Here is a 20,067-nt window from a genome sequence, read left to right as displayed (position 1 = left end):
CTGTATGGCTTCTGGTACTCCTTTGTGATCTAGCAAGGGTTTGCTGAGATGCAGAATCTGTGACAAAGTTGCACTTTTGGCCATCCACCTTTCCTGTCAAGCAGACACTATGTGTGCTTGTCATTTTACACTTAACTGTTGGGACTTTCACAATTTTGGGTTGTTGGGCATCCCTCAACACCAACCACTACCAGTTTCCACGAGGCTGACTTATTGGTAGTATTCTTCTTACACTGGCTCCTCAGACGTCCTTGCTCTCCACAGTTCCAACAACATTTCTGGGTAGCAGCTTTTCCTGCCATGGCATCATCCCTGTGTTGGCATTGCTGGCATTGAGCTCTCTTGTGCCCAGGTTTGTTACAGTGCCAGCAAAGTCCCTCAAACTTCTCTGAAAGCTGACCTTTTCTGGCCTTGAATCCTGATGACTGTACCAACCTTGGTACCTCGGTGCTGGAGTTAATGTAGAATTTAAATTCAAGAGCTCTGGCCATTGCATCCTGCATAGTAGAGGGGGTGTGCTTGCTCTACTTGTATCTTCAGTTCTGAACTGTCCAAGGCATCTACCAACTGATCCCTCAGCAACAGCTTGAGGACATCGGGTAGGCCTTGTGTGCCATACTTTCCAAATCCTGTGCCAGCTCTTGCAGGCTCTCCCCTTTAGCACAAACTCTCGTCCTAAACCTAGCCCTGTAGACTTCGGACTGATTTTGAGTTCCACACCTGATTTCTAGAGCAGCTACCAGTGCTCTATAGTTGTGCCTGTCGTCTGCTAACAACTGTCCAAGCATTTACAGTGGTTGTCCCTTCAAGCTCGTTGCCAGGTACACTGCTTTCTGCTCCTTTGTCCATCCATTCATCTCTGCCAGGAGCTCAAATTGTGCTCTATATGTTTCCTATTGTGCCTTCCCATCGAATTCCTGTGGCTTCTTTCATACTAGATCACCTCTATTGCTGACACTGATGTCTGGAATGAGAATTCTGGCATGACTGAAGATGTCTGCATTAGGGTTCAGTTGCAGGGTCTGGAAGGGGCTTCCTGTTGTCTGAGGCTGATTAGGTCCATGGTTAATATATCCTCCCTGTGTAAAAGACAGTAAATCGTCCTTTAATATATTTAATTCACTTTGAAATTTAGTAATATTTTGTATTTGTACTTTTTGCCACTGTTGCTGACTTTCCTGTAACTGTTGGAGACTTCCTTCCTGTTTCTTTTCTCATTCTTCTTGTTTCCTTTCTTGTTTTAGTTGCCACTGGTGCTGGTTTTCTTGCCAATGCTGTAGTCTTGTTTATTTTCTTTCTCCTCCAACAACTGCTGTAGTCTCTCCTCTTGTTTATTTTCTTTCTCCTCCAACCACTACTGTAGTCTCTCTTCTTGTTTATTTTCTTTCTCCTCTAACCACTGCTGTAGCCTCTCTTCTTGTTTCTTTTCTTTCTCCTCCAACCACTGCTGTAGCCTCTCTTCTTGTTTCTTTTCTTTCTCCTCCAATCACTGTTGTAGCCTCTCTTCTTCTTTCTTTTCTTTCTCCTCCAATCACTGCTGTAGTCTCTCTTCTTGTTTATTTTCTCGTTCTTCTTGTTTATCTCCATTTTCCTCCAACAACTGCTGTAATCTCTCTTGTTTATTTTGCTGTTCGAGCTGCCACTGTTGGAGGTTTTCTTGCTACTGCTATTGTCTCTCTTCTTGCTTCTTTTCTTTCTCCTCAAACCACTGCTGTAGTCTCTTTTCTTGTTTATTTTCTCATTCTTCTTGTTTCTTTTGCTGTTCTTGTACTGCTGCCATTAAATCTGCTAAGCTGTAGTTTGATTTGCTACTTCTTGTTTCCATCTTCTTTTTTTTTTCCCATCCCACTTTCTGACACCAATTTTCTTACGTATCTGCTTGTTTCCCGGAGTTCTCTGATAATTCTAGAAATTCAGTCACGCATGCGATAGCAGCATCACGTGACTTTCGCTGTCGTAACATTACCACTAATTTTTACACTTTCAACCAACTTTTTAATCATACTTTTTGTATTTCCTAATTTCCCATTTGACCAACTCTCTTGATTTCTCCCAAATCTCCTATAACTGTATTCAATTCAAACTTCTTATATTTCTGATGTTTTAATTATATTCTTTATATCCTTTATGAGCCAATGTGTTTTTTTTACTTGCAGCCATCCTTTTTTTTCTATGAGGAACATGCCTATTTCAAATATTTAAGAACTGAAATTTTAAAAATTTACACACTTGATCAATATCTCCAAATTAATTGAGTTGCCCAATTCAAACCCCGTTAAAATTGTTTGTAAATTATTCTCATACTGAGACAAAATGACTGACACTGGATGGTGCTGATGTTTCTGTCATGGTAACTTTGGTGATATGTAAATCAATCTATCACTCTATATACATAGATTGATCAAATATTTTGTCAGTAGCCAATAATCATCAATCAATGAACTGTAATCTCATTGTATAGTATCAAATGTAAGAGTTTATAAGTAATATGCATTGTAATTAGTTTGAAAAGGTTGTAATATTAATAATATTTTGTGCTAATTTAAGATCCTTTCTGCAAATGTCACAAAAAGTGTTACTGACTTACATTCAAAATTTAATTAAAACACTTTACTATGAAAGTATTTTAATGAAACTAGCATTATCAAATATGTTATAATTCAAAGTTTTATATTATCCAAGTTATTATTCCTTTATTTGAAAGAAACATCTGAAGTAAAGATTAAAATTCAATTTTGTTGTTACATGATGCATATGCAATTAAAATAATTTACCTTTGGTTTCTACTATTTCAGCTCTACATTGTGTAATGTAGACATTTTCATGCAAACAATCAAAGTACATGTATATAGCTTGATTACCAAAAACTTGAGTCAAATTCCAAGAACTAGACTGGAGGAAACCATTGTAAGATTTCCCATTCAAGATAAGCCACACCAACTTTCAAAAGTAGAAACAGTGTTGCTAAGCAACAGTTTTAACTTGAATGGTGTGCTTATAACCAATAGAAAGAGCAGATTTCACAGTATAATGCTGCAAGGTTAGCTGGAAACATAAGTGATTTCTCAGCTTACAATTGAAAGGGAAATGAAACAATGTCCATTGTTGAGATCGGTGTTCCTAATGCTTTGCTATTTTTCCTTGCCTTATACATATTAGTTTGATAGACAATTAAATTGCATTAGGTTTTTACTTTTATATTTCAGTTAATTATCTATTATTTGTTTTAAAATTCATATTTGAATGGTTTAATGATTTTTTAATATTACTCTGAGCTTTGCCTTGCTCAACAAGTCTTACCTAACTAAGCGAGTGCAAAATATTTTGCCAAAGGCTAAACTATCTCTGCAGATGATAATGTTATATTGCCTGCAGGCACGTGTTGATTTGTGTCATCATAAATATTAAAAGATAAAGTACAGGAAAGGGAAACAAAATATAAAAATATTGAATAGGTAAAGACGTAAAATTATGCATATGACCCAAAGATATTTTAAGATTATTAGCAAAGAGATGAAGGGTATGTACATATTTCTATTTCTTAATTTTAAACATTTCATTGCACTGTACGTTAATGATAATAACTAGAGCTAGTGATATATGGTAGCTAAAATGGAAAATAAAATATAAATATTTATCTTAAAAAACCAGTGATATTCATATAGGAGGTTCTAGAGATTAGGCAAATAAAGTGTGAAAACTGTAAGATTAAAAACAGCATTTTTATTCTTAACATGAAAATCACCTCGCAGGTAGCTATTAAAAGTCCAAGTGCAAATAACTACCTTAAGTAAACATTTTTTATTAGAAACAGTAGAAACATTTTTTTAAAATTATAATAAATGATTAAAAACAACATTTTATATTTACACAATAAAACTCCTTATTGAAGCCGTACAGCTTCCACTTTAAAATATCGCTCTACAAGTACATGTTTCGATGTGATCTACGTATAGTTAAAAAGTTACAGTTAAAAACCATTTAAACACAAGTGCCAGTAGTGCATATGCATATTTAGTAGAAAAAAAATTAAATGCTTTATTTTCTCAAACTAATGTGAAAAAGAGTGAGTCAGGGATATATCTTATCTCCATACTTGTTTAACCTGTACAGTGAAAACATCATGAAAATGGCTGGACTGGAAGAAGTTGAGGCTGGAATTAAAACAGTAGATAGAAACAGCAACAATCTAAGAGAAGTAGATAATACCATATTGTTAGCTAAAAGTGATGAATGCCTAAGAAAACTTTTTGAGAATGTTAAAGAGGAAATTGCGAGAGCTGGTGTGTTGTTGATCCTCAAGAAAACAAAGGTCATGTCATCCAGAACATTCATTGAATTGAAGGTAGGAAACAACCAAGTACAGGTAGTGGAAACTTCATTTTCCTGGGGTCCAGAATAGACAGAAGTGGTAGTTGTGCTGAAGATATCAAAAGAACTTTAAAGTTAGGAAGGACAACAATGTGAGGCTTGAGTAAGATAAGGATGTTTCTGGTACAACTAAAATAAGATTAGGAAGAATGTTGGTTTACCCAGTAGTGATGTATGGATGTGAAAGCTGGATGTTATGAATAAGTAACAGAAAGAAGATCAACTTATTTGAAATGTTGTGCTGGAGAAAATTGCTCAATATCCTATGGACAGCAAGGAGATCCAATCAATCAGTCCTGAACCAAATGGAGTGTACTTTTTCCCTTGAAACCATGATTCTTCAAAAATAAACTGACCTATTTTGGATGTGATGCAGAAAACAATGGAATAAAAAAACAATCACATTTTGTCTATGCAGCAGCTTTGGAATGCAACTGGTAATAGGTAGTCTTGGAGAGAGCTAGTCCATCAGGTCACCAGGAATTGATGTTGATTCAATGGAACTAAACTAATTAACTATTTACATAGTTTATACATTGTTTTAAAAAAATAATTTTTGAACACTGATCATCCTTCTAGTGTTATGAAATATTTCTCATATTGCCAGTACATGGTACATGTAGTTAAGCACTTGAGAAACCTAAATAACTAAAAAGAATGAATTTACAGTCAAAGATAGTTTTGATACTCTAGAACAATATTTTATACATAGTATAGTAAATGGCATATGTTGGAAATACTCTACAGCTTACCAAAACTTCATTTGTTTTAAACATAGCTGCACTTCTTAGATCAGGACTGTCTGTAGCTCTAACTATAACTTTCAGTGGCAATTTCTCCATTGGTATGTCTTCCAATGTTTTGGTATTGCTAAGGAATCCAGTGTTTTTGTCTATTCTGAAGAGTTTTTTGGGATCTGATTCTGGAACTATTTCATACAAGACCTTACCATTAGAAAATGAATCAGCATCTTCAGCCTGCAATATTGAAATTATATAGCAATTAGACAAAAGTGTTTTCCAGTTTCTCAATATTTGATAATAACATAAAGAACCTAAAAAACGTCAGTATCATTGTCAAAAATAAATCATCCATGAAGTTAATTTTGAAATGAATACAAAAAACAGAAATAAAACAGCTAGCTGAAACAAACAAGAATAAAAATAAAATGCATTGTTTAGACAGTATAACAGCTAACTGAAATAAAGGGTTGAAACAAACAGAAAATGTTTCTAGCTTTAAGATGGTCTGTTTTCATCCTGTACATACAAAAAAAAAAGTTAAGCCCAAGGAATACATTGATTATTTTATGAGGACCACCAATAATAAGACTTACTAAAATAAAAGTAAGCTTTATGTATTACAAAGGATTATTACCATGGAAACTAAAATTAATTTCACATAATAATTGAATGTTTGTAACTGTATTCTCAAAATGGTTTTAACAAATGTTTGAATATTAGCAGACATTTGGCCAATGTAAGAAGCATGGCACTCAGGTGAAGCAAACTGAATCAGGATCAGTTTAGCGTGTGTGTGTGTGTGTGTGTGTGTGTTGTGTGTGTGTATGAGACTGGGACAGGGAGTTGTCCCCTGAAATGCCTCACTCTCCCTCTACCAGTCAACAAAAGCTGAAGCTGGGACTTCACTAAATAAAGTGGAAGAAACAGTAAGATTGGCTTTTTATAGATTGTTGTGTCATCCACTGACAAAGATTTGAACCTTCATTGTATACTGGGAAAAAAAAAAGTGTATTTTAAAAAAACAAAGTCACTTATAAGTGTTTTATTGTATTTAATGTTAACCAATGTATTCTTAAATATTTGAAGTTCTAAAAATAAACACTATTTTTTGGCAATTTGTTTACTAATAAATATGTGTAATAAACATAAAATTTAGTGAATATCCCTGTAACAGGAAAAAGGTCATATATATATATATGTAGCCTCTAATAATGTTAGAAAGTTCTGTATCACTGACATTTAATTAAATTTAAAATTATCAAACTTCTACAATTTCAGTCACGATATTTTAAAGTTCACGTGCTACTACTACTATATGAAATGGGTTTGGCCTTACAGGATCCTTCACTACAAATAATTAATAAAATTAATTTATAATTTGTATTTATCAAGAAAGTAATTACTAAGTATTTACTCTGTCTTTACAAAAATTCAAAAAATATTAAAGATTAACTCTCTTTTCAGCAAAGATCTAAAGATAGCAAGCATATTTGGAGAAACAAAAGTGCTTGTGAGATGAAATACAGTCTAAATTTCATACAGAAAAAGCTTGTATATTTAATTTAAACTGCACATTTTAAAGTAAAATATACAGTGAGTCTACTGGTATTTCTGATAACTACACCACATTTGCAAGGTACAATAAAAACAGCTAAAAGTAACAGTTAAAACCTCATCTTGTCATGTTATGTGTAAACAACTTTGTATAATACATTTTTATTTATAGATTTTGTTAAAAATTTTAATAAATATTTATGTACTTAGCTAGATGAGCATAATATGCCTAACCTTAAACTGTGCCAATCTTGCCTTTAAGCAGTCAGAAAAAACTAGACTAGGATAATCATTCTTTTGTCTTTAAGTGACCAGCATGTTCAATAAATTGTTGACTGACTTTTAATGAATATCTGATATGTTGATTAGATGTGGAGACAGAGTTACTGGAAACTATGTTTTCTTTTTATGCCACATAATCTGAATGACATGGAACCTTGGGAGATTTTAAAGGTGCTATGAAATGAATGTAAAGTTTTCATATAAAACAGAGCTTGCTCATTCATAAGCTTGGACTGCCAATTAACCGAGGAAATTATACATATAAATTGATACTTATAAATATCTGTTTATAATCAATAACAAGTCTGAATTAGAATATTAAACCCCCTCACCTGAAGACATTCAGTGAAGCCCAAAAGATTGTGTTATATTACTTATGGCTATATTGCATAAGTTGGAGACAGAGATTTTAGTTTTAAATTTTATACATTTCGCATTTGTCTTTTGTGTGGATATGGAGGTTTTTAACCTTCATTTCATTATCATTTTTGTATAAGTCTTGTTTTATTTTTTCTTATTTTCTTATTTATGAAAAAATACTGGTATTTTATTTCATTATGATACTAATGAATCCTGTTTGTGGTTTTTTTCTTTATTGTATCGTTCTTTAATTAAGAAAAAAAGAAACAAAAACAGTATTATAATTTTACTTAGTATAAAATATTTTCTAATTGGTCTTACTATTTTATTAAGCTGTGGATGTATCATTTGGTGACCTGTCTTTCTACTGGGAATTTCAACTATGGTGGTTTTTGTTTGAAGTAATTTTAAGTATTTATCTTTTTTTTAACTAAATTTAGATATGACTTATATTCAAATTTAAACTTCATAATGGTGTTTAACTTTGTAACATGTGATTAATAGCTTTTTAGTATAAAAATTCATTATCTATTTTGGATTTCCCACAAATGAATGTGTGCTAACATTATTAGGAGATTTTCTGGTAAATCGACTTTTCTTTGTTTAGGTGTGCAGAAAATTACATCATAGATGTGCTAAAATAAGTTACACGTAAATTTTCTAAGTACATGTAAACAAATAAATGTATTATCAAAATTTGTAAACTGTAATGTTTCTATAGTTCAATGTTATCATTCCAAAACAATATACATTACAGAAGAGGGGATGCCTAGAGAAAAAGTGTCACATTTCTCACACTAGGGGAATTCAGGATTTTTTAAAATATTGCCTTACAAAATCCAAACTTATACACTATTAAAATATGGATTATTAGCTGTGATTTTATGCTTTACTAATCGATATAACAAACAAAAAGTAGTGTAATAAAATTTTTAATATAAGTCACTAAAAACCTCATGATATGCACAGTAAAGGATGCCTGTTGTAAAAGAGTTAAGTGATTCAACCAACTTTGAGAAGCTTGACCAACATCCTACTGATACTAGGAAAATAAAAAATACATTTAATTGAAACTATTATTGCTTGTTTGTTGAATTTGGTATAAAGCTACCTGAGGGCTATCTGTGCTAGCCTTCTGTAACTTTGAAGTGATAGACTGGAAAAAAGGTACCCACCATCAACAAATAGTGAAATTGATCAGCACATTATTATGGACCCACAGTTGAAAGGGTGAACATATTCAGTGACGGATTGCAATCCAAAACAATTACTTGACAAAAGTCTATGTGTATGTGTCAAATTGTAACTGACAAACCAATGGACCAATTGTCAACAAACCTGGCATGTACAAGACTCCCTGGAGAGTGACAGAGGGCAGCATTTAGATCTTACTCCAACCCACTCAAAGTCTTTTTACTTAGCCTTTGGTGATCATCTAGAGAAATTGTCCAGTGTGGTCATTCTAGCCTTACATACAGGAAGCTGAACAGTGTAAAGTAGAAGTTGAAAGAATTATATCTTGTTTACCTTGATGGTTACATCTCTGTTGTTAACTTGAAACAAAGTATCTCCTTTCAAAACTTTGTGTTCAGACTCTTTCATTTGTGGTGGAGTTAGACTTCCTTCTGCTTTGATTAGCAAATCTAGAACCTCCTGTTACTTTTGCCCATAACCAATTAACCAGTTAGTTTTTAAGTGCATCTTAGAATAATACAGTCATTATGACAAACCTTTCAGTACAACTAAAAATAGTAAAATGTCTGTATGTAATTTCATGCTGTATGTACAAGTCCACAAAATATTGTATTTTGTGAAAAAATTCTATATGATAATTTCAACTTAAGTTATTAAAGTTATATGAGTTACTTGGGCAAAAAGGAGTCTATTTCCTCTATTTTTAATTGCAACATGCAAAACAATAAAACATTACAGAAATTCAATCAAATTGATATCTCATGGTGATTATTTCAATTAAGAAATGTAAGGCCACCTATTTAATATTTGGTGAAACTGGTTTATCTATGGAACAAAATAATTTAATTGTACAGTATCAATATACTAATATGTTTTAAAACTATTTGTATTTCCAAATCCAAAGATATAATTTGAGAGAAATTGGAAGTTACTAGTAAAAATTTATCCTTCTTATTCCAAAATAAGGTAATACAAGAAATTTTTGTGCAGCATACAATGTCTGAAAATAAAGAAACAAAAAAGACATAAGGCAATTTTCTCCAAATGAAACAAGCTTATGATGTTTTATCAGTGACAGAAAGATCCAAAAATACTTACAATAATCTGAACAAATTGTGTACCAGCTGAAGCTTCATATGGTAAAGCTGCCAAATAACGGTTTTCAGTAAATTGACTATATCTTGCTGGAACAATAAATTCTGGATGATTGTCATTCAAGTCAATTACATTAACTGTCACCTGAGTTGTTAACTGAGACAATCCTGCATTAAGAAACAAAAAAAAACTGTTATAGATTCAGGTTTATATCAACAATAGTCAATGTGCTCAATTAACCACTTATGTAACAGGTAGGTCTATCATATTTATTTAATATGTATAATTTCCTCCTCATCTGGTTTAACTATTTTGCACACCAACTGTTTGAAATGTATTTTAAAATAACAAAAAAAAAAAAAAAAAAAAATAAGTTTATTAGCCTAAGACAACAATGTACAGAGTTGGAAGTGATGAGCACAACTTGATACTCAATACCGTTCAAAATTCAATTTCATACTTACCAATAGAGTATTTTTAGCCCCTTTGCCCTGACATAAGAGTTTAAATTGTGTTCAGATTAAACTAGATATGTTTACCTGCAACTCTTCAGTTAATTGCAAAAATAGGTAACTTTGAATTGTAATAAATAAAGAATAAAAAATTGTGTAAGATTCTAGACGTTTTTAAACAAGACAGTATTGAAGAACAAAAAATAAGTACTATCAAATTTATCTGATTTTTACTTTTATGACAAAAATGAATGCTAATATCTTATTTAAAAATATTTTTTCATACATTTGCCATTTGCACACACACATATATAAATAATTATCACAGTGATGTTGTTTCAATGGAAATTTAGGTAGACAGAGTAGGTTTGAAAACTTTGAATGTACTGCAACTACCTGTTGAATGAAAAGGAGATGACATTTTGGCTTCTGTACTGAGGTCTTCTTCAAGTCACTGTAGATTTTTGTGTAGATTATGTGGGTGATTGATGGGTGTTGTTAGTAGGACTGTGAAGTCATCATATTATCTATAGAGGTTGTTGAGGGTGGTTGTTCATAGGTCAGTGATGTACAAATCATTGTTTCTGTTGAGTTCAGATTGGTGTAATTTAATGTAGATAGTTTTTGATTTTTCTTTCTTTCCAGTGGTAAGCTTTGTCTAAAATTCTATGTTGATCCCAGTTTATGATATTTCCTGCTTTTGTAGTTATGTTCTCTGCTAAAGCCGATTTATCTGGATGTGTTAGTCGAATTGCATTTTTATGTTCCCCTAATATATGTTCTATCATCTGACCAATTTCTCCAACATAAACGTTGTTGGACAAACATAGTACTTTGTAGATGAGTTCTACTTGTTTCTAGTGCCAGACAAATGAAACTGTAGAGTTCTACTCAACAAAACAGATTATGAAGAAAAACTACAATCCATTATACAGACAGGACCTTATAAGGAATTTAAAAACACCATCAATAACCAAACTAAACAAAAAATTAACAAAAATAACAGAGATTGGAACCTGAAAATTATCGAACTCTAATACATAAAGGAAGCAACCCACCTCACCTGTATGGTTTATGTAATATAAATAACACTGAAGTTCCTCTTAGACCCATTATCAGTGCCAGAGACTTACCTTTCCATAACACAGCCAAATTCCTTTCAAAAGTTTGTAATCCATTAACCACTAATTCACCAGCTAGAATCAAACATGCAGAAATGTTTGTAGAAATCTTTAGAACCTTTAGATGTTTTGATCAATTTTGGTGTCACTAATATGTTCCCCAGCATTTCCATCAATGTAATCATTCCATTGGTCCACAAGAGATTAAAGGCAGATAAGTCCCTACATTTGTGCACAAATATCAATAGACAGCTTGTTAGAACTTTTGACCTTCTGCACTAACTCCATATACTTTCAATTTCAAAATAAATTCTATGGGAAAACCAGTGGCCTTTGTATGGGATCAGCTCTATCACCCATTCTCAGCAACATTTTTGTGAAAGATTTTGAAGCCAGCACCCAGCTTAAGATTTGGAAACAATATGTTGATGAAACATTTGTTATTTGGTCTCAGGATTATCATAAGTTGGAGATTTCCTCTACTACTTAAGTTCTATAAACCTCAGCATACAATTTATCATGCAGTTAGAAGAAAATAAAAACCCTTCCACTTTTGGATATATTCATTCACAAACTTGATGATTACCTCACCACTACTGTTTACATATAGGAAACTCACTTACTCACACTAACACATTCCAACACAACAGATCCAACTGCCCAAAAGCTGTTAAACAAAGAATTATATCAAACATGGTTGATAGAGCCACAAAGATTTGTGATGAAGGCCTTGTTGATAGAGAACTCACCTTCTTAGAGAAAATTTTCAGAAACAAAGGATAACATTCCAGTTTTATATCTGTCATCGAGAAGAACAAGATTCCACAACACTCATAACAAGACCAAGTTCAACATGAATCAATTTTTGATCTAGCATAAATTTCCAAGTTAAGTGAAAACTTAAAAGAATTTGCTGGAAGTTATATGTTATAGTTCATTTTAAAGCAGTAAAATGTCTACAAAATACCCTTACTAAAGTGAAATAACTAACCAATAAGTCTAAACAAAAAGAACTCATCTATAAAGTACCATCTTTGTGCAGCAACATTTACATTGGAGAAACAGGTCGGAAGATAGAACGAAGATTAAAATAACATAAAAATACAAAACAACTAACATATCCAGATAAATTAGCCTTGGCTGAACATAACTACAAAACAGGGTATATCATAAACTGGGATCAGCATATAACTTTAGACAAAGCTTGCCATTGGAAAGAAAAAAGCTCAAAGAAGCTATCTACATCAAAGAGGCAAAAACACAATAGACATGTTCTTCTAAAGATAAAAGATGTTTGGGAGAAACACGAGTTGGTGATGAAAACACTAATTTAAGTGTACCATAAAAACAAATGTAGTGCTTTCTTAAATTCCTTAGACCCAAGTGGATGCTCCCCGTGTCCAGCCGAAAATTCCAATTTACCCATCGAACAGTGACAGCATCTGATATCATTTATTTCTCTGAAAACTAATCCAAACCATGTTATTATTCACCTTTTATGAATAGATTGGAAGTTCCATAAAGCATTTATGTTTGTCTTGAAACAAATTTCAGATCAATGGGTGTGTGTATGTTTTCTTATAGCAAAGCTACACTGAGTTGTTTGCTGTGTCCACCTAGGGAAATTGAACCTCTGATTTTAGTGTTGTAAATCCGAAGACTTACTGCTGTCTCATTCAGATCAACAGCAGAACATACAAAAAATTACAGGTTTAAAAAGTTAAAGAGTACTCCCGCAGACATATTGGTTCAAGCAAAAGTTGACCAATCATCCAAACAGAAATGAAAAAAAACAAAAACAACAAAAAAAACATAGGAATGAATTGCTGAAACAAAAGCTAGGAGGGCTCTGGTGAAAGTTAAATTTTTTTACTGTAAAAATGCATTTCAGATAGGTATTTACCTCACCTCATCCAAAGCTATTTTGATCCTGGACTGCCCTCTGAGCATTGCTAAAAACATTTTTTGCTACAGTGCACTAGTCTTATACACCATCAGTTTTGTTCCATTTCAGAACATGTGCTGATCATGTGACTACTCTCCACCAATTTGTGTCATCTATACTAGTGCAGCTAGCTGCCTCTACTATTCTAGAAAAATCCTCACTTTTGAGAATTGGCAGGCATAAAATATAAACACCAGCATCTCAGTGGAGAGGAAGGGTGGGAAGTGGGCGAGAGAGGTAAGTACCTATTGGAAATACATTTTCAGAGTAAGAAAATGTTAACTTCTGAAATGGTACTACCTCCTCTCATCCAAAGCTAGAATCCCACATTTCCAAGATGGAGGGGAGGGTGAAGGTGCATCAATCTCAAATGAAGTAGAAAAGTGACCAAACTGAAAGAACAGGTGTGCTAGAATATGAAAAGAAAGCAACCAGTGGGGTACAGCACTATTTCTGGAACAGGAATGCTCTCCACCCAGCAATCAATACAGTAACACAATTGGGGCAGAACTGAATTGATAGGCACAATAGAAGTCAATAAAGAGACATACAGCATTGAATCACAGCAGGAAGTGCTAGATAACTATGACATGAATCAGTATGGTGTTGATAAACATGGAAAGGCTTGTGTGTATGCAACCACTTTCCCCTACATGTATGTACCAAGGGAAGTACCTTGTGTTAACCCTTCCATTACAGGATAGGTGATAATGTATGCATATCTTTGCAAAATTTTGCAGGTTACTGGCAAACATTACAAGGCTTTTGTACACAAAATATCAGGTTTTTAAATTAATTAATAAGATTTTTTAATTAAACATTTTCTCATAAATTTTTTTCTTTCAGAATGGTGAATATCCAACATGCAAAGTAATTTTGATTTTAAGATTAAAAATACTTTTAAGCATTAGAACATTTTCAAATTTCATATGAGAAATCTTTATAACCTCCAGAAAAAACTTTATATTTTATGTGTTATTTTAACTAATGTATTTCAGTATGAGTTAGTTCAATTTGACTGACTTCGTAACCTCAATAAAAAATTAGGAAATAAATAGAAATTATGCTTTTTTCCTTCTAGAATGACTACAAATTTTAACATGAAAACACAAGTGCTTAATTTAAATAGTTTAAAATTCATAACATTATACATTATTGAACTAACATTATTAAAGTTGCAATTACGTGGCGCACGTACGCTGGTGTTACCGTATCCAATAATATAAAGCTGGCCTTTACAAAGTTATGTATATACATTATTACTATTTACAAATAAGTTCTTAAGCTTATTTTTCTTAAAACATAGAACAGTAAATATATAAGTATAGCAAACAATTATATCTTCCAGTTATGACCTTTGTACTTATTTGCTGCTTGCTGTAGGTTACTAAGCCTTATAAAATTTCGCATGTGGAGAATGTGAAATGAAATAATCTTTTTAAAATTTTATATAAACATTTTGAAATAACCAAAAATCATAAATTACTATATCAATACCATAGAATTCCACTATAATTTTTCAAACTTAGTAACTAAGCTGTATTTATGTTTAAAAAAACATGAAATTTCAAGATCACTAAAGTTTCACTTTACCTTTTCAAATCCAAGCTTTACAAGAACGAGTCTGGTACTGAATACTTCATTTACACTAGAGGGAAATTCTGAGCTTTCGATTGGTTATTCACACAACATTGACAGAAGTAGTATACGTAAGCATGTCTTTCCAAAAATGAAAAGAGTTAGTGGGGCTACTTTATTTGTTCAGCACATGTAGCAATATCTCAGCAAATAGAATATATAGAAGGTTCTTATTTGATAGTTTAGGTTGTGAATATCGGTAATCTGAGTTCCTAATTCATAAGAAATTATAGACATAACATAACAAAAATCGTTATTTAAGATTTCTTTTTAATATTTAATTTTAAATTAAGAAATTAACTAATGGATCATACTAAAATTTATATTATAATCTACAACTTGATACCAAACTTATTGGTACACATTCATAAAATAGTATTTCAATAAAATTTTGAATGCGAGTCTACAAATACAATGACATGGCCTTTGACCTATAAGCAGAGGATGACCCATAGAAATAGGATTAAATTGGATTACTCCAAGTGCGGTCCATCCAGGCAAAACATTCAGTGGAAAGCCTTGTATAAGATATATATATGATCAACATGTGCGGTCTGCCTGGGCAAAAACATCCAATTTTATTTTGTTTTCTAAAACCCACTCAAGAGGAAACCTCCATGGTCCACCACTCCAGTGACTGGGGACCAGAAATGGTAAGGACTCGCACATTCCACGTTTTGGAATCCAAAGAAGGACACACTGGAGACAATGCAAAGGATATCTATGATTCCCTATTTTGAAAAGCAGACAGACCCCTATTGCAAGAATCATTGGTCAATAGGGATGGGCAAAAAGAAACCCCCATCTGTTTTACTCAGGAGGTCCATGAGTGATGGTCTTTTATAAATGAAACTAGTTACTGTTAGTAAAAAAATAGATAGACAAACTGCAGGTGGTCTTACAGAAACACCTCATCTCAACATTCATATCTAGTACAAATATAATATGAAGCATATCAGACTAGGCTACACTCACCACCAGGTGGATTCCTGAAATATGATATGTACTAACTAAAAATATATAGGAAAAGTAATATGTCAACTTACCACAGTCAAAGGTGAATGGCCATGTGTAGAATTGCCACAGGAGGAAGACAATACATGCCTGAGGAAGACACAGCCAGATCGTGCAGATAATGTTTGACAAATGTATTTGGAGTTGACCACATCCCAGCCTGAATGATCTCCTCCTAAGGCCAGTGAATGCGAGCAGCTAAAGACATAGTTAGATGGGTTAGATGAAAAATTGGGTGTGAAGAAACATTGTGCAGACAGCAATCTTCCATGGACAAGTCAGAATACGCCAGTCATATGAGTTGATGAACCCAACCGGTGAGTGCAATAGTGGACATATCATGGGACACAGAGGGAATCATTGGAACAATTAAACAGGAGCGATAACATGAAAAGAGGCAGTGCAAACCACATAACATTTTAGGGAATGAACTGAACAAGAAAGTATATCCAGAACCAAATGGGAGAATAGGTGGGAAATGGAAGGTAAGGAAACAGGAGAGAAGGCCAAATCACCTGTCTGGGCAGCAGATGTCTAGGGAAGGGATGCCCAATCAGGATAGAGAATAACATAAGAGGAATGGTAAATGATGCTGGAAACATCAATGACATAAATACTAGAGGAGGAAGAGGACTTTATGGAAAGATGGTACAAGGAGCATGTAGCAATGGGTTAAAATGAAGAACTGGACAGGGCATGAAGACCAAAACTGATAACCAATATGGCAAAACAAAGGGACATGGAGGACATACAAGATGAAAGGAATGGAAAAGAAGGGAAATAACAGGGGAAGGAAATGCATGTGAGCTCCACCCAAGGAAGCCCACATCCCCAAAAGAAAGAGAACTCCCTCACGCAGTGAGAAAAGGAGAAGGTAGGGACATTGATACTGCCCACTCCATATCCTTTAGCCAAAGTGGAAAAGGCAGGAACCAATAAAGATAGGAATTGAAGAAGAACCCCCAGTATAATAAGATATTGAGAAGGGTTAAGAATGGACTTTTCCAACTGGAATAGAAAATCACACCTGATTAGTTTCCCGAAAAAGTAAGCAGGTGTGATTGACTGATTGGGCATGAGAAGAGGCAAGCAGGATCCAGCCATCCATGAAAAGGAGTCTGAAAACCGAAAAAGTGAAGATGATGGGCAAAAGAATGTACCATTTAACAAAACACATGGAGTCGAATAAGGACTGAACAGCAGTACCCAGAACTGAAAGAAACAACCCTCACAGATGACAGAAGAAAACAATGTGACATTGGAGCAGTTGGAATATGAAGATAGGCATCCTTTGTAGAGTCCACAAAGTACATAAAAATAACAAAATTGCAAAATATGAAATTCGACCAAAAATGTAAAACAATAAGAAACATCTAAAGTACAAAACCACTAAAGGAATTTAGAAGATAAATGACACGTAAATATTAAATTTATAAGTTCTCTCAAAGAACCTGTAATACAATGGAGAATGTAAAAGCACCTAATTAACAATAAAAGAAGTTGACTCAAATCTAATCCCCAGTTAAATGTGACTAGTAGTAAATAAAAAGGAACTTACAAGCTAACTAGCAAAAACATTGAAAAGAAGTATAACTAATGAACCAACACACCCACAAAATTAGCCGAACTTGCAAATACCCACATAGTAATTAACGTGCAAAACCCATAAAAATACCAAAAATTAAACAAAAACAAAGTTATAAACAAACTAAATGCAAATGTAAACTAAAGTTACTTAGATGGTAAAAGAATTATAAAACTCTAACTTACTAAATATTGAGCAAAGAAGACATGAAATACTTATATTATCCCATGAGGAAATTAGGTCAATCCACACAAGCTCACATTGCTAAACATGAGTATGCCTAATGGGAGTGAGGAATACATGCTGAAAACTTACCAAAGATCTCCTGGGAAAAAGAACAATACCTAACCCAGGAGATTACATGGAGGCGTGGTAACAGGTGGAAGGTGCCATAGAAAGAAATTTCCAGTCAGTAGTTATATCCTTCCTTATAAAAAAAATCATAATGTGAAAGGAAGGAATCATCAGCCTAACATAAGACACAAACTCCCCACAAACTAAAGCCTGTACTTCCCCAGCAGACATCATCGACCCTGAGAACTGGAGACTCATGTCAGAACCATTTTCGACTGTCGTGGGAACTTCCTCATCTGCCATATTAAATCTTGAATTCATATGAACAAATTAGAATTTGGAAAACAGAAATATTTCTAAGACAAGCAAGTAGAAACAATGGAAATCAAACACAAAAAGTCAAAACTTAAAGTTGAAACTGATATAAATTTGTGATCAAGCACAATCAAAATTTTGTATTCACAAGAAGATTGAGTTAAAACCCACTTCTTTACACTAGAATGCCAATCGTGAAAGGGAGGATTGTTCTAGAACAGTAGAGGGAGCTAGCTGCACCAGTATAGATGGCACAGTACCATTGGTGAAGAGTAGTCACATGATCAGTACGTGTTCTGAAATGGCACAAAACTGATGGGGTATAAAGACTGGTGCACTGTAGTGAAATTTTTGTTTTTTAAGCAATGCTTATAGGGCAGACCAGGATCGATATAGCACCATTTCGGAAACATACTGAGCTGTTGCTAGACAAAATGAAAGCCCACAGAACTGATATATAATATTCTCTCAATGAAATAAAACTATCAATGACATTCTGGATGTATAAAAATACTAAGAAGTTAGATGACCAAACAAAAGCTTTCCAGTTGAATACAAAGGACTACAAAAGAATGGTTAATAGGTGTGAAAAAGGATCACAGGTGCATGAAAAAATGAAGATAATCCTTATGGGTACAGAGCTGGGAAAGTGCACAGAGGAATTATGAAGGCACCCAAACAGACAGCTAAAAGGCCAGTCAAACAAGAGTGCAAGATGAGCTGATAAATCTATAGTTATAGAAGTATAAAATTTGTCTAGTTGCCTATTTGTTTGCTTGTCAACGTACTACTCCATGGTCTTTGAACCTAACTCAGTCAAACTTGGTAGGATGATACATTGAATCAAAAATATATTTCTTTAGCTAACGACTACACAATCTTGACGAATTTGTATTCCTAAAGTTTTTTATTTTGAGTGTTTTTCTTGAATTTTGTTTTTGAGTTTGTCTACAAAAAATTTTAACTTTCCCATTAAAAACATCAAACATTTAATTTTTTTCCAGGAAAAAATAGCAACTACAGTATAAGGTAAGAGCCTTAAAGTGGCAAGGCTACATCTGAAAACCCCTTGCTTTTCACATGGTCAATTCTATTGGGTATTCCAGAACAGGGATACCAAGAAATATCTTTATTTTGACCCAGGAAGGAATAAAAACTTCTAATGCAGTCTATCAAAAAGCACTCAGAATATCAACAGACACTGAGACTGTAGAGAGGGATTGGTAAATGCAATGAAATGAAGTAAGGTAAACCAAAGTAATTGTAACACCATTTCTATAATGTGTTATAATTTAGGTGTGAAATAAAGTAGTTGTAAAGTGAATTATGTATGAAATAAATTATGCATATAATAAATACAAATTTTTGATTCAGTTTATTAATTCAAGCCCTATATTCAATCTTTATGCCCCAGATGTAGGATAGATACCTCAGCTTGTAATCTATAAAATATAATTTCTATATGCAGAAGGTATCAGATTAAAACTATAACCTGAAAGGGTATAAGAAGTATATCAGTAACACACTAGCTTAGCTGAGATTTAAAAAAAGGAAAATGTCTAGAAGGTTACCTGCCTTAAACTGAAGTGGAATACTAATAAAAATTTGGTAAATAGAAGGTACCTGAATCAAATAAAGCAAACTTCCCTACTACTTAAATTTCAGATGAAAAGACTTGGAAGAATGCAATAAGAAAGTTCTGTCTTAAAAAAAACAACTGTCTCAGACAAGTGCTGAGTGAAAGAAATTTAATGTAGCAACAAATAGTAAAAACAGAAGAAAGAATACTTGGAAAAAGAAATTTTTTAATCAGTGAAAGCAGCAAAGGTGAGGATATGTAACTTAACTTTCTCAGAACATTCAAAACAAACATTAGATGGTTAAAAGTAAAGCACTGTCTAATTCAGAAGTATTAAAAGGTATAGATTTCCTTTTTATGGTAGAAAAAATAAGTAAACAATGTTTGATCTAATTGAACAACCTTAACAACAGAAGATACTAATAATTCTTAGCAATGTACAGCGTAATACAGCAATTCTCAACCTTTTGCACCTCAAGGCACACAGGGGATAGGTTAATAGCTATTTGCTTTTTTCTTTTTCAG

The 20,067-nt window shown here is 33.2% G+C and overlaps 1 protein-coding gene across 1 annotated transcript in view; it reads right to left on the bottom strand.

Moving 5' to 3' along the window:
• The window catches only part of LOC106463415 (cadherin-99C-like), a 153,988-nt gene that overhangs the window by 57,549 nt on the left and 76,372 nt on the right, over positions 1–20,067 (bottom strand). The window contains exons 10-11 of the mRNA XM_013923440.2: positions 9,603–9,766; positions 5,124–5,348 (exon numbers count right to left, since the gene is read on the bottom strand). Of these exons, the coding sequence (XP_013778894.2) occupies positions 5,124–5,348; positions 9,603–9,766 (389 nt within the window). The remainder of the gene's footprint in view (positions 1–5,123; positions 5,349–9,602; positions 9,767–20,067) is intronic.

This window comes from Limulus polyphemus, unplaced genomic scaffold, assembly GCF_000517525.1.
Source record: "Limulus polyphemus unplaced genomic scaffold, Limulus_polyphemus-2.1.2 Scaffold1401, whole genome shotgun sequence".
Lineage (NCBI taxonomy): Eukaryota > Metazoa > Arthropoda > Merostomata > Xiphosura > Limulidae > Limulus > Limulus polyphemus.
Note: the sequence above shows the minus strand (reverse complement) of the source record. Positions and strands in the feature narration are given on the sequence as shown.